General features: G+C 35.7%; 1 protein-coding gene across 3 annotated transcripts in view; it reads right to left on the bottom strand.

Annotated features, from left to right (window-relative positions):
• FER (FER tyrosine kinase) overlaps nucleotides 1–22,362 on the bottom strand; it is a 156,731-nt gene that overhangs the window by 76,966 nt on the left and 57,403 nt on the right. For 2 of the 3 annotated variants that reach the window (XM_066339003.1, XM_066339005.1), the window contains 2 exons: nucleotides 7,592–7,684; nucleotides 1,133–1,336 (listed from right to left, as the gene is read on the bottom strand). In XM_066339003.1, coding sequence (XP_066195100.1) covers nucleotides 1,133–1,336; nucleotides 7,592–7,684 — 297 coding nt within the window. The remainder of the gene's footprint in view (nucleotides 1–1,132; nucleotides 1,337–7,591; nucleotides 7,685–22,362) is intronic. The other variant, XM_066339004.1, reaches the window with a different exon arrangement.

Genomic DNA, 22,362 nt, shown 5'->3' with positions numbered 1-22,362 from the left:
ATAAAATCAAAATAAAAGACACACTGGCTGTGTGCTCACTTCTACAAGGAAAATTCTAGGTAAGAACTAATGAACACTCTCCAGCATGACAATTGTCTATAACCATTAATTCTAGAGAAGCATTCCAACCTATCTGAAGTTTGAAAAATATCACTGTTTCTCATTAAAAGAAAATAAGCCAGGTACACAATATTGAGTTACTCCAGGCATGCTGTATCATCTGGGAATTCAGACAATGAAATTCCCTCAGTGTAATATCATTGTGAGATTAAATTTGAGAATTTTTTTATATGTGGGAAACTTTATTACAAGAGACTGAAAAGACAGCACTACTGAATCAAAACTGAGAATGATTTGCTACAATTTCATACTTCAAGAAAAATTTCTAGCAATCTTATGAGAACTGTCACATTTTGAATAAGTTTAAAATTTTGCAAGGTAAAAAGAAAAATACATACATTAAAAAACCCAAGCAATGCATTAAGAACAAAATTAAATACACTGTATAAAGGTAGATAATAATTAATATATTGTTCATTAGGTCATCCATTTTTCCTCAGAGCAACAAGGGGTTCAGTTCTGGTCCTTACAGACTGTGTGCAACATCCAAAAGTGTTTGTGTTATACTGAACAAAACAATAACCAAAGGACTAAAAAGAAAACAAGCATCTCAAGTACAACAGGCACTTCAATTCCCATATGTATAAAAACCAACACAGAATTATTTTCTTCTGCATGGCTCTTTCCATTTTTCAGGAAGATAAAGCGGGATCTTTACAGTCTGTACTAGAAGTAGCCTAATTTGCACCAACTATGAAAATGGGTAACCAAATAACCAAATCACCAATAACCAAATAACCAAATGTACATGTATAAATAAAGAGAAACAACCCTCAGATTTCAAAACATTTACAGAAATATCTTGGCTTGTCAATATAAGACAGAAGATACCGAATAACCTGGCACTTCACACTTCTCCTTTGTTTTCCCAAAATAACCTTTACTCCTGATTCCAGCATTGATGGCAGTATTTCCAACAGCTTTCACATTTTCACATAAAGGCTAAATCTGTTTGCTATAGTAAACTATATAGGTCCTAAATTGAATATTCAGTACTTTATCAGAGACGTACATCAGCATATTGTATGATAAAGTGTCTCCGTTGTCCATCTGAAAACACAGAAAGGACATATTCACCGGGTTTCCCGTGGCTCTCTCGCACCAAGAAGTCTCCTTGCTGTTTTAACAGCTCCTGGGCTTCTATTCTTGGAATTGCACCATGATACCAGTCTTGCTCAGCCAAAGGTTTCTCAGTGGTTGAGATAACATCAAAGAACTTGGGAAAAATATTGAAGAAAATGTTACTATAACAGCACACTTCTAGAATTTACATGTACATAATAAAGAATCAACAACAACAATAATTTCTGTTTTATGTATCTAAATTACGTATTTCTATTAACCAACAAGATCAAGGCTCTTACAGCTCTTACACTTGCACAAAAGCATACTGATCACTTTCTTTTCTGTTTACCTGAAAAATCAATACATCAAAAGCAGAAGTTTAAGGAACCATCCATAAAACCATGTAATATTTTTTATCTGGCATGCTACTTTTCATAAGCCATACTGTCCCAACTCTTTCTCACACATTCTGACATGCTACTAACAACTCAGAATTAATAATTTCTCCATCCAGACTTCCCAGACACAAAACCATAATACATTTACTCATACAACACTTGAATTGGATAAATTGTTTTTGCAGAATTTATCAATTGCATCCCAAATCAATTATTAATTATGAGAGTTTTTTTCCTAGCATGTACCCTGTAGTGCAGAATACACACCTGGGTGTAGTGTCTTTATGAACTCCATGAGAGGAGTTTCTGAAGACACAAAGATTGTAAGGAATTATTTTCACTAACTGGAATCAGCTGCAAGTGGAAGCTACTAGCTGTAAGAGGAAGTTAATGAGTTTAATCTATGATTTCACACATTAACATGCCTATGTTATTTAAGAAAACACTGAAGGAAACTTAACATTTTGTGACTGACCACTTTAGATTTGTTATGGGTAGGAAGGCAAGCCCTCATTTAAGCTGTATTTAATTCAAAAACATTGCCAGAGCTCTTAGAAATTCTCACAGCCGGAGTGGTAAAACTCTGAACAATATAATGCAGGGCACATTGTGAATAGAACAGGTGTGTGAATGCTCCCCAGTTAAAACAGAAGCAAGTGAAGCACACCATACTGAATTAACCTCTGCTACTGTTCTGCCCTGTCAAAAACCCAGGATGGAGGCCATCTGTACATTTAAGGTTTTCCTCAGAAGATACTTATATTACAATGCCTAGTCCAAAAAATACTATAAATGATCTCAGACTCTCAGACTGGAAATAAGCAGACCCATGAATGTGAACCTATGCAGAAAGTCTTGTTTGCAAATATCTTCAATTCTTTAGTACTTGCATACAATTTTAGCTATTAAAAAGTGTCTTTGTTGGCTTCTGGTTGCCTAAGTTATACCACAAAGAGCTAGTTTAGTCCAGAATATTGATGAAAAACTGGAGAACATATTTAAGAACCTGACAGACCTTTGTGTTCTCTGACATCAACAGACACAGAGAATCATCATGGATGAAATTCTCGTCAAGGAGAATTTCAGACCTAAGACTTGAAACATGCACTATAACCAACCGGCTCATTACTAGAAACAGTGTGCTCTGTTACAGAGTCAGACATAGGAAGGAGTATATAAGAAAAAACTACAGCTTGAACACAAATTGCACAAAGTTTTTAGAGGCAAAATCTGTACTCTAAGGTTATGTGTCTATCAGCACAGTGAGCTGCTAAAAAGCAGAGAAACTCATTGGCCAAGAAGATAGTCATATCTTTTAATTTCATCAAGAGTTAAAAACACCCCAGGTGAAAGCTGCCCATCACTGTTAAATGACATGAAGTCATTTTTTTTCACAAATTCCCAGAAGAAAGAGAAAAGCTTTCAAAATGTGAGACAGTTATTTACTTGAACATTTATTGTTTGAAGATGTTGAGCTTGAATTGAAAGAAAACCTAGACCTCTGTTATGTTCAGAGCAGCAAAGTCTTTAACACAGGAGCTCTCCTACTTGAGAGGGAATGTTCCTAAGGATAAAACAACAGTACAAGGTTACTAATCTACTTCACGAAAGTAAGTTTAAAAAAAATCAACCTGACACGCAATTTATTTTATAGCTTTAAAAAGGAAGCCACCAGATTGTAACATCTGCTTGTGTACAAACTGGGTACAGGCTGAGGCACCAGTCAGACAAATCAGGATCAAATGCCAAAACAAAACATCTTAAAAGCCTTTATGACAAAGAAAGAGCTTACGGAAGAAGAGCATTTTAGACATGAATAACTATGGTGTTGTCTACAACTCTATCATCATTTTTCCCTTTCTTTGAAATTTGACTGAAGAACGAAACAGTGGAAATGCCACAAAGTTTTCTCTGTTGATTGTCTTTCATTTTACCTTACCCTTACTTTTTATCATATCAAGGTGGTTTTCCTGATGAAGTAAGTGGCAATTATTCTTGTTTTGACTGTTATTAAAATAATATTATTTTTATGAAGAAGTCTTCTGGTTCCAACATATTTTCTCTGGGCTACAATATTGACCCTGACTGGCTACAGAACAAAACATGGCTGAAAGCCCAGAAGAAACAGTACCAATTCAGGATATAAACCTACTTTAATATTGATTTCAACTCAGTTTACCACTATTAGCACTAATATTTCTACTGCATTTTATAGTTAGAATTAGATCATAGATTAGTCTTTGAGGAAAATGGAGGAGGAAAAAAAAAGCAACCTGCACAAAATGAAATTCCCACCTCTTCTCTTTAAACTATACTTAACTGTCAGCCAGCAAGCTAATAGGACGAGTTTATGTTCTAGGCCTTAATATTGTACAATCTCATTTGTGGGATGGATCTATTCCTCATTTATATGTACACTTACAGAAGCAGTCAATGATTCAACAGCCTAAATGAAGAAATGTTGCTTCTAGAATTTTTGTTGTTAATTTGGCTAGAAGGTAACAATAATTAACCAAATTGTGCAGAAAAAAAAGAACTAACACTGCAAATTTCAACTCTCTCTCCCTTCCTCCTTTTCTTTTTTTTTTTTTTTTTCCTTTTATTCCCCCCATGATTTCCATTTATTTCCATATTTCACTCATGGGTTACTGGGTGGGGCTGGGGGGGATGTGTCTTTATATATTTAATCACACTTTTTCTTCTCTGAGGCGACAGCCTCTCGTATTTCATCATGCTCCTCATGATCTAGTGCTGTCCTCTTTCCCTTACATTAAGCCCCTTTCTCCCTCCCTATTTAACATTCCATTAAAACATATACTCTTCTTCAACAGTAAAAAGAAGCAGTCCTCAATTGCTTCCCTTATTTCAAGAGAAAAACTGAGCAAACAGTAGTGTGTTGTTTCTAACTCCAAAGAACTGTATATTATTTCTGCACTTGCACTACCAATTAAATGAAAATAATAATGGGGATATTATTTTATTACACTAATAGCATGCTCAGTATTGTATTTTGTGTATGTTCTGAACGTTCAGTAATCCCTTCTTTTCCATCTGTGAGCAAACAAAACATTTTCTCAAGGTTTTCACAGTGTGAAAGAGTACTGACATAAATGAGAATGTAAAGCAATAAATTTAGGTTGATAATTTGAGACAATACCTTATAGAATATTCTGTCACAGTCTACCTGGCTCATTCCCACATGCCAATAATATGCCATCTGAAACAGGCATTAATTCCACCTATTATGCTATAAACAATTTTTAAAAATCCTACAAACAAAAGCAGAGGTTTGTGTCAAGCTCAAATGTCTTGTACCAAAAAATATATTCAGAAGGGCAGAAGCTGGCATTCATGATGCAATTTGTTTAAACTCTTCATTCAGACTTTTCACAGCATTTCATTACCAGTATATGAAAGTTACCCCCACTGTTGTGTTTCCTCTCCTCATTTGATTAAATTTACATCTCTTGCTGTTACAGAAAATTGGCTTGCATTTCATCCAAGAAAAACTACCTGAATCCTTAGCCTTGTTTCTTTCTCTTCAAACTATACTTTTTTCCTGTATTACTTCTTACCTTCTTATACTGAGAGCATATATAGAATTTCAGTGTCAATATACGAAAACTGCCTGCTTTCCGAATGGCACTGTTTCCCTATGACTTTTTTCAGATGGCACACAAAAAATTAGTCCTCTCTAGTTTATACAAACGAAGTTCAATTTATCAATTATTCAATTTATCCCACCAATAAAAATACTGGAAAGTGTTTTTAATATGGCACCACATTTAAACCAAGATACTGCTCCATTTCCAAAGTTTTAATACATTTAAAAATTAAATACTTATTATTCCTTTTGATTTTAATTTCTTTAAACAAATAATCTGAAAACGGGTAGGTCAGATCACATTTTAGACTACACGATGTGAGAGGATTGGTACCGATCGTTTTCCAAACCTGCTTTGAGATCCCTTTTTGCACTGGTCTATTAAAAAAATTACATTTTTAATGTATGTTAATATTACTTTATAATATACAAAGATATATTAATCACTTCTAATATTTTGTTGATGGATAGTAAGTTTTAAGTACCAGTTTATGTATTTAGCAATTAAGCATGGTTATGTAGCTGTCCGCAGGAAACAGCTGAGATATTAAACACATTTAATAGCTAAGCTGAGATATTAAACACATTTAATAGCTAAGTACTAATTCATGATGCAAATTTTAGCAGCATACATATCGTCAGCTTTTCTAACAGATGCAAAATCACGAAATCAAAATACAAAGCAACACTGAAAATTGTCTAGTTTATAGATTCTAACTTTGAAGTTATTTAGGTGTCACTTAAGCAACAGGAAATCAAGATTGCACTTGTTGCTCAGATTTTAATTTCTGACTCAAATGAACAAATGCCAATCTTACTTCTTCCAAATATATTCCAAGGTTTCACCAATCCTATCTACCATGTATCTACAGCCAGATTTACATAAGCTTCCATGGAATGAAAATCAGAGTGTGGCACATAGGCCAATTGACATTTTGCCACTGACTTTCCTGATTTAATCTAAATGTTTAATTTTGATCTTCCTCTCAACATTTTTTTCTCTTCCAATTTTTCTCTGAAGTCATTTTAGATAAGTTTTTTCTGTGGTTTTTGGAAGCTTTTCGGTTTATTTTGAAGTCATAAGTTTAACAATACATAAAAATAAAGATGAATGCTGTGTCTCAGCTACATAAAGAACAGTGGTCACAGAAATATATATTTTAAACGGTTTTTACTATGAAAGGCTGCCTTTTTACAGTAACTAGAACTTACATAAAATGAAGGATATAATAATGGGGAGATTTTGTTTAACATCAAGGATATTTTAATATTTTAGCAAGGTTTTTCCTGTTACTTTTCAAATGTCATGTAACTTTCATGCTTTTCATGAAAAAGCCTTTCTACCCCAATTTTATCTCATGATCATATTTTATTTTTCCATTCTTTCATCACTGCACACAGTTGTCCTCTGTATATACATGTATATACACATATGTAATTGTTATCTCTTCCACCCATTCTGAACATTATCTCGCTTAAATATGGTTGGTTGTGTCCTTTAATGGATCCTTGGATGCAATCCTGCAGCATAAAATAGAAGACCCATTGCTTCTTAAGTTTTCTCAAGAATGCTACTTCGAGCTTATATTTTAGGTGACAAGATCACAATTAAAAGGCAATTTTAAACAATTTTAAAAACTCTGCCCAAATTTCTTGCAGAGTTTTTTTTTCCTTGGTTTTTGAGTTGTTGTTTTGGCTTGATTTTATGTTGGGAGTGTTATGGTGATCACATGTTCCACCACTTCAAGAAAACAACAGAGGAAGGTTTTCAACTACAATCTGACACATCCCTAGTACGTGGTCATGGATTCTAACTAATCATGCAAGCTTCCATATGAAACAAAAAAAAGGAAGTACAAAAGTAAAAGAAACGACGTTTGTCCAGCAATTACAGAATTTGAACAAAAGCTAACTATACCTCGGAGACATCAACAATCATTTTTACTGGGGTTTAAGCAAGATCTATAACACTTAGTGACTTAAACATTATGAGCAGTAGTAGCAATAGTAACAGTTGGAGCTTTTTATAACAAATATATGGGAAATAGAATTATTGCAACAATTGGTAAAACATGTACGGCCATCTAACACACTACAGATTATTATCATACAGTGCATTTCAAGAAAATCAGCCTCACCGGGAAGAATATTCTGAATACAGCACCACTCTGGGAGCTGCAAAGGACATACAAACTATGATTCTCCTAATGTGTGGCAAGTTGTTCTGACATACCATGGTATTATCCTATATGCTGATCAATCAGAACAGTTTTTCTATAACATTATTTTAATGTAATTTTTGTCCATTCAGATGGAAATGAATGATGTTTCAAGAAAAATAAATCTTATTTAAGCTGTAAAAATAACAGAATATATCACAACACTACAATATGGTACTACTTACTGATGATGAACCTAACATGGATTTTGGAGACCTTATAATTCCAGCTATGGAATGACGTATCGTGTCAAATCTTGATACTTTATCCTTCTTGTCCTAGGAAAAAAGCCAGAATCTTCAGTGAAAAAAAGCAAATCTGTAGGACAATTGATTTATTGGAGAATGTGCAATATCAATCCTGAATTTCACTTAAATAAAAAACAGGGGCTGAACTACTACTGATACAAGCCAGGAAGTGTCCACATAGCAGGATTAAGCTCAGACCAATTACACCATTTACAAATTCTGTATTTCCTGAAATATTTTGTGCAATCACTTTACGTATTAAGAAAACTGAAATTCTTCTATACCTCAACACCAAGAGACCTAACTCTCAGTTCTCCTGAAATACCTGTCACTTTAAAAGGGCAATGATTTGAAAATATGTAATAAAAACCCCCCTCATAGTAAAAAACTCCATGTATGTGCATTATCCTTACTTAATACTGACTTAATCTATCCTTACTTAATGTTTAGGGTTTTTTGTATGCTATTTGTATACTATCGAATAGAAGAGTGCAAAAACCAGTCTAATTGTGAAAACTGTGACAGGGAACGCATCTCTCACAGAAATACTCATTAACTATGTCCCCACTTACGCATCAATACCATTTTTATACCTTTTATCAGACTCAATATTATCATATAACAAATAATTCCATTTTAATGAAACAACTTTGTGCTGAAACCTGACTTTAATTCTTATGATGAGGCTGAATTAAACTACTTACACAAAAGAAAAAAACACCAAGCCAAACAAAAAAAAACCCACCACAGAAGAATCCAAAAACAAAATACAAAAAAAGAAAAACAACCCCCCCCAAAAAAACCAAATCCCACCCCCCAAAACAAACAAACAAACAAACAAACAAACACAAAACCAAAAACACCAGCAACAAAAAAACTACCACCAAAAAACCCCCTCATTAACAACTAGGACATAAAGTCTATATTTCCTGGTGTGGAATGAAACACTCCACACATCTCTTCAGAAGTGAGCCATGCGATTTAACAATAATTAAATGTTTACTTCTTACATAACATGAGAAGAAAAGTTTACAAAAGATGCACAAACTCTGTTTCACTGCCCACAACCAAAACTCAAGACCTCTCTTTCCAGTGGACACTAACAGCCTGCTTATCTAGTGACAACATCAAACTACAAGTAAGGCTTTACATTCACCAGCTGCTTCTTAACAAAAAAATATTAACAAGAGGAAGCTTTTTTGACTCAAAATGCCAGACTCAAGGACTGGGACAACTTTGATAAGCACCACTGAATGACATATAGTGGCAAACAGTTGCATTAAATAGAGTGAGTATTGAAACATGGATTTAAGGGATAAACTTTGGCTTTGTTCATAATGAAGCACGTCCTGTTCTAACTGCAACGCATTTATAAACATTATTTAGCATTTCCACAGCTCTTTCCCCTGACATATTGAAATTAGTCTATATCTTACAGCAATGGAAATTCAGAATTTGTCTGCACAGCAGGCATAACCAAACATATGACAAAACACAACTGTAGCCAGTACTGAGTTTATTTATTCCATTCAAGTATTTTTAGGGCAAACTAGATAAAACTAAAGAGCTACAACAGTGGCCTTCTACTGATTTTTTTTTGCCATTGCCCACCTGCAGCATGCCTCAGAAGGATCCATTTGATCGCGCAGGAAACCTGTTTTTCACTCAGAATAGTATATTAATCAGTAAAAGGGATTTTTTAAATGCAAATTAAGTATATATTTTTTGCTAAAACTGCAACCCAGAACATCCCGTCTACTTCTTTTTAAATGGATGTCTTTATGCGCCCATGTGTGTACAATCTTACTAGTTAAATTAGGACGTAATTTTAAGTCTGATTTACAAAATAAAAGCATACACATCACAGCTATCTTTCAGTGAATGATCTATCCCCAGCCACATGAAATTTTGTATCTCTCAGTCAAGCCCCTCTCAGTTCAACAAAGGATTATCTCAGGATATTAGGTAATTTAAAATTTCTGAAAGAACATAGCAGAGGAGCAGAGACACTATTTGCTCAGAAAGTTCATTACAATTCCACACAGTGCTCATTCCAACAGACATCATGTCACTAAACAGAACATACACGCCAAATATATAGTCATGACAAAATTTTTGAAGTTGTAAGACATGCAACTATCAGACTAATAAACCTGAACTAGACACTGGAAAAGAATTAGGAATTCTGCTTTGGGGATGCTATAGAGAGCATTATGGAGTAATATACTTTCTAGCATATACAACGCAGCTACTAAAGCATATTAGCTGATTCAGTTTCATTTCAGTTCAAATTAGTTACTTTCAGAGATATCAAGAAAATAGCATGATTTCTCACTTCTTTGTTTATACAATACCAATTTCACTAGAAAGCAAAATTCAATTATTTTATGCAATAATTGAATTACTACAGAAAAAATTGTACTCAACCATTAAGAATCTAGGTATGCATGCAAATACAAGCTGGCATGAGAAAACATTTTAACCTGTTTCTTTTAAGTGTTCAAACACACCTGTGTCATGAGAACACACAATAAAAAGAATTATGAAAAATATATGACTGGTATTTCCCTCTTTAGGACCAGCCATGTTTCTAAAGACTCCCCAGAATGAATTGTAATTAACTGTATCATAAACTAGATGTAACTAAGCAGGGGCTGTCATCAACTTTAACAACAATAAGGTGTTTGATGAGATGCCATCACAATCACACAACTAAGGTGCCAAGAGCCTGCAGTAGGCAGGCAGGCAGGCCAGCAAGAGAACACCTGAAAGAACACCAGGGAATCTCAGCCACTCCAGACACAAAGTCAGCTTCACTGGGTGCCCACTGAAATGCCTCTATGCTGATGCAGACAGCTGGGGAGTAAACAGGAAGAACTGGAGATATGCTCACACTTGCAGGTCTATAAGCTTACTAGTATCACTGAAGCATGGTGGGGCAGCTCCTGTGGAGTGTTGGACTGGAAGGATACAGGCTGTTCAGCTTTCTTTCCTTCTTAAGAGGGGAAAAGATTACTTCAGCTTTTTACAGTAGATGTCCCAACAGAAGACAACCATACTGACACTCTTTAATTTCACTTTCCATTTTTTTTTTTTTTTCTTCTCACAACTGACAGAAAGGTGAAATGAAACATAAGAACCAAAAAATAAGAGTGTGATTCAGGTCAGCTGAAAACCATGAGTGAAGCAATTTCTATTTTACTTGAGGATTTCTTCAATTGCATCTTTATGTATGACCAGAATCTGCGCTTCTGTGTTTCCTATGTTCTCTTTGGGGGATCTTGAGCAGTTTGAGGTTCTGCATGTTTTTGTGGATTTTTCACTACAATTTATCTTTTATGGTCATGCTCTACAACTGATACATTCCCACGGACAACAGTATTCCGTCTGCCAAGCACACAATTCTGTCACTGGGCAAAATCACTGGAAATCTTATGAGTCCATGACAAATAAAATAATACAGCCAGCAGGGTGACGCAATCAAAAAGACAGGCCAGATCAGTCATAGTCAGAACAGTATTTTCAATGAACATAAGCAAGACAAAGCAACAGGAAAAAAGAGATTTTGCTTAAATTGAACTGCATGATGTAAAAGCCCAGAAGAGATTTTTAGCTGTATAAATCCATGATTGGGGCTATATTTTAGATGTTATCGTAAATGAAAAACAGTCTATACTCTTTTTAGAAAAGCAATGAACTAAGAGCCTGGAGAGAGATCTAATATAAAGACAAAATAGAATTAATGCTTCTGAGGGACAGGCAAATAGTAACACTACCAATCAAAGGTGGAAGATCATCAGCAAGAGACAAATGACAATGCAGTATATATTGAATATTCCTAAAACACCAGTCAGCTATGTATGTATAGCAACATAAATAAGCCCATACTCTAATATTATTTTATTCAAAGAAAAAAATGCCTCATGAGTCATATGTGAACTGTCCACATAGATACAGAAATTGAATGTGGGCTTGCAAATTAAATCACAGAACCTTCACAGGAAATTTTGAGGAAATGTGATGATGACTCTCCAACTTAGAGAGAAAATTCTCTCAGAAGAAAAGGAAATTTCAAGTTACATAAAAGAACATAATCAGTGATATCTAAAAGATCAGAGTGATATCACTGTTTCTGTGACTTGGCTAGGGAAGTGGTCCTCAGAAACCACTTTTTGATGGAAACTATTTCAGTACAGTACAAGGGCTCTAAGATAAAACCAGAAAAGGAAATTCCAGCAGCTACTGCAAACGATATGTTCAATGAACATACAGATGAAACAGGCATATTGACAGCATCTGCCAGAGCAATTAATATAGTTTTCATAAAGTGAAACTTCCTTTCTTGTTTGAAGACACACACTCCGTGATGAAAAAGGTGCTGAACAACATTCATCTTAAGGCTCCAAATTTAGACAATGGGCAGAACAAGTAAAATTTTTGGCTTTTTCAAAGTCAACAGAAGTATGGTGTGAGAATGAAGTTTTGTGATTTACAAGCAGAAGGTCTTTAAAATAGAGAAAATAACTTTCTGAAAATGATCGTCTGCATTAGTCACTTCAGTAGCAGAAATCAAAAGTTTTTGAGGATTGGCCCCAAAAGCATGTCATAAACTTATACTGTGACATTAACTATGGCCTGCCAATTGATGAGTGGATATAGTAACAACAAAAGTCTTTGTGTGTCTGTTTTGTAGTTATTAGCACTTACTGAAAGAGATGTAAATGCTGACATATAAAAATTTGAGCACACAGCAGAACGTGGCCTATATCTCTAAAGTCTATGATTTGATTTCAGAAATAAGACTGATCTTCTTCCTCAAAAGACAGTTCTCTTTTTATTTTCTCCCATTCATGATAGAACTAGGTATCTCAGACAGACCACATGTAGAAAACCAGATAAAGAATCATGCCATCTTTACTAAAACACAAAGAGTATTTTAAATCATTAACATGGCACTCACACACAAAACCAGTTGCTGCCTGAATATAAGCTGAATATAACCTGAGTTGAGAAGACGATCTCTTTGGCATCCCTTTCCCTAATATGCATTCTCTTAGTTTACTACTGTAAATATCTAGAACGGTGCAGAGCCACTTAGATATAATACAGTTATTAAAAATTTAAATATTCAAAGCTAATTAAAAATATCTCAAGTACACAGTGAAACCAATTAAACAACATAGCTATTCAAAAATCATTTTACGATAAGACAGCATTTTCTGTTTTAAACCAAGTAATACCTTCCAAAGCAGCAGCAATTATGCTTAACTGATGCACACATATTGTAAAACAATGCAATGGATGCAAATTAATGTTCCCTATCCTGAATCGCAGGGGGTAGCCTGAAAAACATGACTTACTAGTGTGACATTTGATAACAGTTATATTTTCTCAAACCAAAGGCATATCCCAGACTATGTCAGTGGAGTAATAACCTGTAAGAAAAAGAGAATGATAATTCTTCAGAGCATGTCTTTGTCCTCTGAGGATCTGTAGTATAAGATCAGCCTTTATAGTTAAGATGTGATGTTTCTACATGCAATAGTCATGGAAGGATTTTCTTTCTATATTTTTCATCTGTTTTCTGAATCTATATAACCTATTACAACCCCCTACTCTAGCAACCAGTTGCACAAATTAATCACACGTTGTCAAAGAACATGTTTGTGTGCTTGTTTTGAATCATTTGCCTACCGTGGTTATTTGATGAGCCCTACTTCTTGCTTCTGCGAAGACAGACAATAGTCATTACTCCTTATTCACTTCCCCCATGTATCCCCACACACAAAACACTAAACACATCTTTATCACATTCCCCTTCATTGCACTTCTCAAGTCTGTAAAGCCCAATCTACTTATCCACTAATTCTATGGAAGCTCCTCTACATATCTAAGTGTTATTATTTTGTATTTCTGAATTCTCCTACATCAGTTTTCTAATTAATGGAACTGAAAATATAATTGGTTACATGAAGCCAAACTCTTTTGTGGTACATAGCAGAAGGATAATTTGTATAGAGAAAAATGCCAGTTAGACACTGAAAAAAGCTAAAAACCTCACAATGACGACAGTGATCAAATACTGAAACAGGTTTCCCAGAGGGACTTCCATCGCTGGAGCTGCTAGAGCCTCAACATGCATATGGCCTTTTGCAGCCAGATATAACATGAAAGATCACCCTGCTCTGAGCAAGAAGCAGGACCAGATGGACCCCCTGAAATCTTTTCCAATTTAAATTACTCTGCAGTTCTATGGCATTTGGGAAGCAGGTGCACATCAATTTATGCAGTGATGTAACGTTTTCTGCTCTCTTCTTTCCTCTTTTTCTGAAAATTTCTCACATGTTTTTTTGGTCTTGATCACTTCTAGAGACCTGGTAACTTCAGGAACATTTAGACCTTATTTAGAGTGGTAACTCAGAAGTCATTATTGGTATACATGAAAATCAGGCAGTGTTACTACAGGCTGGTCAACAGGAATGTAATAACACAATACAATGTTAATACCAGAAGTTTTTAAAAGGCTGTTAAAAATTAAAAGGCTGTTAAAACTATTATGTAAGTTCAAGAATTTACTCAACTTACTATCAAAAACATTTGTTTTCTTTCAAAATGCACAGAGTTTTTCTCTCATGATTACTTTTAAGCATTTCATTCCTTACATACCAAATTTTTAAGTTACAAGGGAGGCTAGAAAGTAATTTTATTTTTTTCCCAGGGAAGCCGCAGTAAGTGTAAGTCTTAAGCAAGAGATTGGTGAAATATTTGGAGACAAAAACCTGAAAAATCTTTGACAAATTTTACCTAGGAAAGGCTCAGATATCAGCAAACCCTCTGTGTAAACAGATTAATTTTTAAAAAAGAATTATGAATACTATCATACGATTGACCCTTTCCTTTCTTTTTTGAATCCCTATCTATCATAACAGAATGTACAGTTAAGTTATCTGCTCTGTTTTCTGTTTTAATCAAGACTTTCAGAAGGCTAATTTTTCAAGATACATATGAAATACCAGGGAAATGTCACCTTCATCTTTTAAATAATTAGCAAATCTTCCAAACACATGAACACGTATTACAGGTCTTAATGAAAGCAGAGTACCTCATAATGGGGGTTAACAATAATGTTTCCAGAAACACAGTCCATTTTAACCTTTATATAAACCTAACAGCTTTTTTATTTTTTGAAAACATGATACTTTGATTTCACCAAATTATCAAGAATGTCAACAGTTCTCTAGAGAAAAGATGACTAAATGTACCTCAACACCTAAGCTGAGGCACTGAGATCTTGTATAAAAACTGATTTTGTGGAAGGAAAAAGTAGCCAGACAAAGGCTTTTGCAATGCAGATAGGCCCCTGAAAATAAGTATTCTTTCTCTGTTTAATGACTGTATCTCTACACCAAATCCTAAGACACCTACATTCATTGATCACACAATTATGCCAAGTAAACGAGACCTGATTTTGATAAAGGCAATTTAACAAATTCAGACTTTTGAAAGCTTACAGACAAATTTAGAACAAATAAACACTTTAAAAAAGTAAGTTTAAATGTTATTACCTTATTTAACTGTGGAAACATAACTGGGAACATCAAGACCTCCATCCTTTAAAAACCTCAGGCTGTTCTGTACATTTTCAGATATTAACTGTTTCAATGATTTCAAGAGCACTGTTATTAATCAACAATTTTTATTATCTTAATAATGCCATTATTAACTAAATGTACAAAAATTATTAATTCTCAAACCATCATTTTACTTGTTTCAAGTAATAAAAAGTTGTAAAATTTCAGTCTGTACAGCACTTGCTATATATGAAAGGGAACTACCTTTTCATGGCATATCCTTCTCTTCCTTGGTTGCTATTGCCACATCACAGTAACATATCTCCAAACATACCCTTAAGTTCTCTCTTGCTATAATTCTGTGTAAGCTCACGAAGTTGCAATGGGAGGACATAAAACAGATTGCACTGAGTGCTCATAGTTGTATTGCAGTACTTAATGTTCACAAAAGCAAGAAAGCCAACATCTTACATCCACTGGCAGCTCATAATTCAAAAAACCAATGGCATGAGAAAAACCAGTGGTATGATGAACTGGCTGCTGGTGAAAGTCAGCATCTGCCAGGACAACATGCTCAAGATTTAGGCTGTGCTGCTGCTGCTTCAAGAAAATCAAGACTCACAAGTCAAAAAGCTGCGAATAAATGTGTATCCACAAACCAATTAAATATAAAAATTCTTAGGAGCATTTTTGAATCTAAGAGGCTAGGCTTTTTCTTTACCTAAATAGTGCACGCACCTAGCTGAAATAGTTTCAGGTTTTTATGACCCAAATCCGCAGAAAAACAAAGAATTGCAGTAATGCTTAATGTTGCCCCAGAGTTTTAATCAAGATCAACACTACAGTTGCCATCTGAAGTAGTAAAGTCTTTAACTTGGAAAACATTTTCAAACTGGTTATATACATCTCCGCACACAAAGACTGGTCTTGCCATCCTCCTTTTAAGTTCAAAAAGAAAGAAATAAAAACAAAACCTGAGCTAGAATGAAGATTCTTGCATAGGTAATGGAAGAAATGGGACTTTTTCTACATAGACACATGTTATGCAGCATTACTCTTTATTTGGAAAACTGCATCTCTAATTAACTAGACTGTGATAAAACAGCAACTGAAATCAGTATTTCTCCACTAGAGATGAGAATTAGTGTAGAAAATAAATTTTATGTCCTGAAGTTTTCATACATTCATTTATTCACAATAACAAGGATGAAGGTATAGTGGATTTGGCACTTGTCAAAAAATTACAGTGTTCTGTAATGGCACTTCCTCAATGGAATGGTGAAGTTTTAGGTGCACAATAGTTAGCTTCAATAGTTTTGAAAAAGTTAACAACAAACTTTTCAAACTGTAAATATTACTCAAGGACTAACAGAACTTTATTACAACTACTGGCCTAATAAAAAGAACTAAAGTCATCACTATATGGGCTGATAACAAAAAGCCAGAGGTGAAGAAATTCTAGGCTACATTTCACAAGAGGCATGCAAAAATTTCCAGTGAAAGTGCCTGAAAACCTAAGCTATACATAGTTTACTCAACACAATGAACTCAGCAGACTAAGCAAATACAAAAACAATGTCCAGGACATTTTTACAAGCGGATCCAGGCTGTTAAACTTAAAGTCTTACAAAAAAATATCCAAGATACCTCAACTCCTAATGTTCTCTGCAACAGTCTGTAGCTGAAGTAAGGAAGTGATGAAGATCACCCACAGCTACCACAAGCATGTTGACAAATTCTTGAAGAGCAGTATGCATGCCAAAGAATGCCATCTGGAACTGGAAATTGTCTTTACTAGCCACAAACTTAAAATAGGCTTGTCAGAAATCCATATATACTTACACACCCTGCAGACAGAGAAGCACAAACCATTCTCCTTTTCTCATTACAACCTGTGTTGGTTATTTTAAAACTCTAAAACCCCTAGACAGGAAGCCAAGCCATATTTCAGCAGAGAAAAAAACAAAACCTGTTCTCAATCTTTTATTCCAGATGTACAGAGGCAAAGCTTCTCTGGTCTCACTGACTACAATGGTACCAGTATCTTGACAAAATGTGATCTCAAAGTAAATCTGTTCAGCAGTTTGTAGGTGGGGATTATAAGTCAACAAAGAGGAAAATTACAGCAACAAGCAGATGATTTATTTCTGCCATGGAGGTTAATTAAAAGATGCTTAAGGAAAGTACAGGGAACACAGAACTAAGGTAACAGGCCAGTGAGAACGACAGTTTGGGGGTGGTTCTTCTTAGAGATTCTGGAAAAAAAAATTGCCTGGTCTCTACTCAAGCAAAGGTTTTATCCAAAACAGAGTTTCCTGAGGCGGACTACATGTTTTTAGAGTTTAGCATCTTGTGTCCAAGGAAGACATGGGAAGACAACTGAATCAACTAACTGAATGCTGTACCAACTGCATAAAGGGGAAACTAAAGCTATGGGAGCAAGTACTTTGTGCATCAGCCAGTGAAGCAGCTGATACTGCTTCCAACTGTGCCAGCTCAGGGTTAGTCAGTCCAAAATATATCTAAATGCAGTATTTATAAACATAGCATGAACTGACTATGGCATTTGTTAGCAACTGCACTTACTACAACTGATCAATTACTTTAATTAGAATACACTTACTAACAGGAGGAATGACAATCTTTCCAAATACCATTAAATATGTTCAAATACTGTTGGATTTGATTGGTTTTCAGTCACATCTACACTCAATAATACCTGCTTCAGATAAGTATCTTACAAAGCTAGTGGTGGAGTCCAGATCGCAGGCATTTAAGTCAAGAAAGTCTGGTTCCTAGAAGGAATGAGATGTATTAAGGCAGCTGTACCATGAACAGCTGTTGGGGAAGCAGTGGACAAAAGTCAACATGTAAAGAACAGATAATAAGAACAGCATCACTAAATCGCATGATCCTGAAATCCATAAATCCTCCTACAGTTCACAAGACACCAAAGGACTAAATATGCGATAGCTGCAGGATCCCAGGCTGCAGCTTCAGCAGAGGTCCATCCCAATTGCCAGTCTACAGAAAACACTATTCTCTAGGGGTATGAGGTGGGGAAACACCAAAATTTTCCCCTAACTTCAAAGGAAGTTCTTAGAGTCTAGATAAAAATCCTGTCTTCCCAGCCAACTAGCATGTCATTGTACCAGAGGGGCATTGTCTTTAGGTTTGTGATCACACAATTCTGACTGGTACAAGGTAACATTTCTTCAATTCTGCCCTCTACGCATTGGCATCTACTAATCAATATTCCTCTTATAATTCATTAACTGGCTTGAGCTGACTCACTGACTGGCTCTAATGAAACCACCTGGCAAATGCTGTGTCAAGCCAAGAAATAGCATTACATATTCTATGATCAGGCAGAACGTGAAGCCTTTTTCTTCTCCCAAAAAACGGTGTTACTAAATATGGATGGACTGGTGATTGTAATCTCTCTGGAAAATCATACTGTAAGAAGATGCATTTGTTTTATCACAATGAAACTAAGTTTCATGGAGTTAACCCTGAAGAGCTTCAGTCAGATGATGTTAAAAATTACCAAGAGTAAAAAAACCCACAAAAAATAGAAAGGAGAACAAAAAATAGGACCGTAACTTAAAGACAGTGATCTGAAAATGGGATTGCCATTCTGGTTTCTCGAGTCTGCAGCAGATGAGAACTTCCCCACATGGCAGAAAAAAACCCAGAAGCTAAGCATAAAATCATACACTTCACTCTGGCAAAAAAACTACCAGTGACACTACATTAAAACCATAAATCTGAACTCCAATAATTATTTTATAGCAGATTTTAGGAGTTCTAGAAGCATAATTGCCTTTAAGGACAATGGTATTTTTAATCAGCCACTTAAATAAGAAGAGAGAAAAGCAGAATAGTGATTTAAAGCAGCCAAATTCTATGACATTACTTCCTGTGCATTGCCTAGAGGCTATGAGAAGTTAGCAATCACACTAATTCAGTCCCATCACTATGAAAAAGATGCAAGAAGGCACTGATGAGGATTCTGGCAAAGAATTACTACTTTTCTCCCAGCACACAGAGAAACATATGCTGGATACCATATGAATCTTCTCTGTGGGTTAGGAAAGCTGCTGACTGAAATAACAAATCCCCAGTGGGTATGAAGTTCTGCAATGCAACTATGGTGATGCCTGCTTCCTCAAGGAAGAAATGAAAGCTCTTGAAATATTTTTGGCAGTTCAAGAGAGGTCTATGGAGTTATCTCAAGTGCTTATAACTCTCTGTCATACAGAGAGGGTAAACTAATTATGCACTTCAAAAATTCTAAGGGTTCTGTTTCTGTGAATGATCCACCCCCTTCAAGTCCTCAAAAATTTGGCTTGTACTTCTAATTTTGCATTTCCCTAAGACCAGGTTATTTCTCACTTTTTTGATAGATAATGCGCTAACCTTAAGAAGTAATTAAGTTCTGAGCCTTAGCGTGTGAACTTAGTCCAATCAGTTACTTCAGAAGCTTTTAGACATGTTCAGTGGCAAGAGTCTTGATAGCTCCACTGAACTCTCGTGTAAATTCTGGATGAGTCAATGGGACAAAGTATGACTGGTTTTACCTGTCTAGCACCTTAGTATCCCCTTTCATATTGTTCTTCCTCTGATATATCTCCATCAGGCAACTGGTATGTACAAAAAGAAGAAACAGAAGCTAGAACATATTCATTCTGAGAGAAAGATGAACAGAATTAATCCTCTTCACACTTTCTAAAAGCATATGACATTTTTTTGGAGTCCAGGGCATTTCTCTGGGCATCCTGGAAAGTCGGAAAGTCACAGACCTCGGCAGAAAGGTTTGGGACCTGAGCAAGAGGGATTGAGATCTGTACAAGAGGGCTTGAATGCTGGACATGGGGGTGTGGAGCCGGTCCAGGGGGATTGGAGACCCTGGCACAGAGCCCAGAGAGACAAAGCCTTTGACTCTAGTCTGTGGAAAAAGGTTTCTAACACTGAGAGACGAATTACAAGGCACAAAGATGTGACAGACAGTAGTGTAATGTGTCAGAGGGTGGAAAATTTTGTAGTTTTACGGTTCTTAGTATGGAGGTAAATGGGGAACTAGATGGAGGATTTAGGGTGGTGCCCTTGGTTCTTCTTTTCCTCTGGCCTCCATCTCCTGCTGTGATGATGGCACAAAGCAGTTTAAGGGGATTGGGTCAGAGTGGAGATGACCCTGTTAGTATAGGTGATAGGTATTGGCACATAACTGTAAATCAGACACAAGTAATTATCTGTATAAGAGGACAGTGACCTCCCATCGAGGGGGAAGTCCTGTGTCTGAGCAGCAGAACACCTCAGCCAGGCACAGAGAACATTGTAAGATAAGAATTAATAAACAACACGAGAAACATTGAGAAACAAGACCTTGAAGACTCCATTTCATTCTCATGTCTGGCTCAGGGCCCTTCAGAGGGCAAAAGACTCCCTTGAACCACCACCTGAATCTTGGGTGAGAAAACCAAACCCGAGACATTTGGGGCACTTTTGATCCATGTCAAATTCTGGATGTAAGCCAGAAACACAGGCCCAAGCCAGCAAGCTTGGAAAGTGGCCATAAACAAAACTGAATTCCAGCTGTCCAGGCAACCACCAAATAAAAGTGTTTATTTCCAGGTCTTCTACAAATAAATAGGCAAAGTTTCTACAGCATGGCTGCACTGGCAGTTTCCTTAGCAGAGACTAAAATAAAATAAAGGATAAGGATAACAGCACTGCACAAATTCTGGCCCTGCATCTACCAACATGAAAGTTAAAATCTCATAATAAAGCAGTGGAAGTATGCAAGATCAATAAATATATAAACCAAATTACTGTGAACGGCTCCCCTACCATGCTCTAATACAATCTTAGTTTTATATACATGTCATGAGCCTCAAACCAGTAGAGAATTACTTACATGGACAGATAAGGGAGATGTTTGTTGATGCAATACAGAACATAAGAATGCATCTATTTTTCTGAATCAGTAAGAAAAATGACAAATTTATCTCTACTGTTACTCTTTCTGCTACTGCTGCAATGGTCTGTCACAAAAGGCAATCACTTCTTTGCATTTATTTTAAAATAAAGAACCTGTATAGTCTGAGACAGCAAGAGAAAAGGAACCCCAAGAGTGTGGTAGCTCTCTCAGCAAATTGTTTCAGGGCCTTGTGATCCAACATCTAAAATGTATGTAATGAAGCATATTTAATCAAACAGCAAACTCCTGCAAAGCCTCTTTTATACCTATGTAACTGACAGTAAAAAAAATCAATTTATTAAATTTGATTAAATAGATTTGTCAATTACTATTTTAGTGAGAGCTCTGAACACATTCACTTCAAGCCTGCAGAAGACTACTCTGGCTATTGGTTTGTTTTGTTGATCATACTAATCAGAGCACCAAGTCTTCGATTTTAGAAAACAAGGATGAAAAGATAAAACGTTCGCATTAGGTAGGATAATTTACCAATATAAAAAGTAGCACTTTAGCTCTGTTTCATGTATTTAGGTTTTTTTTCCTTCCATAATGACTGAGAACTACTTTTTTAATTACCACAACCTTCACTAAAAGCTGGCTTATCTTACTTTTAAAGCAATCATCAAGGATAACATCTCTGAAGCCTTTTTAAAAGGAATAAAAAACAACAGAAGAGATTAGATACCAGGTGAACTTCCTTTTTTTTTTTTTTCCCCCAAGTAATTAAGCTACAACACATAAAACCATTTTCTGCTGTGTACAGTTTTAAGCCTGCAACCTTACTGGCGCAAGGCAATACAACGTCCCAATGGCTGTACCACGGCACTTCAGCTTGCTTCTGCCTTGTGCCTGTCTCATGAATTCATGCTAACAGCTTGGGCTTATTCAGTCATAACTAGTCTTCTGGCACTGAGCTCCACCTGCTGACAAGTCTCTCAAGTGTTGCAGAGCTTGCCCACCAGGTCTCAGTTTTGTCAGCCAGTTCCAGGAAAATGCTGCAGTATGCAAAATAAATCTACATGAAGCACTTCTACAGTGAGAACAACATGTCATTTCAAACACATATTCTTAAAAGTAATGGGTTTGCACCTTCATAATTTTCTTTTTACCATGTAAGATAAAAGGAGAAAACATATTCAAGTGGCACAGACTTTTCA

The sequence above is a fragment of the Sylvia atricapilla genome, chromosome Z, assembly GCF_009819655.1.
Source record: "Sylvia atricapilla isolate bSylAtr1 chromosome Z, bSylAtr1.pri, whole genome shotgun sequence".
Classification (NCBI taxonomy): domain Eukaryota; kingdom Metazoa; phylum Chordata; class Aves; order Passeriformes; family Sylviidae; genus Sylvia; species Sylvia atricapilla.
Note: the sequence above shows the minus strand (reverse complement) of the source record. Positions and strands in the feature narration are given on the sequence as shown.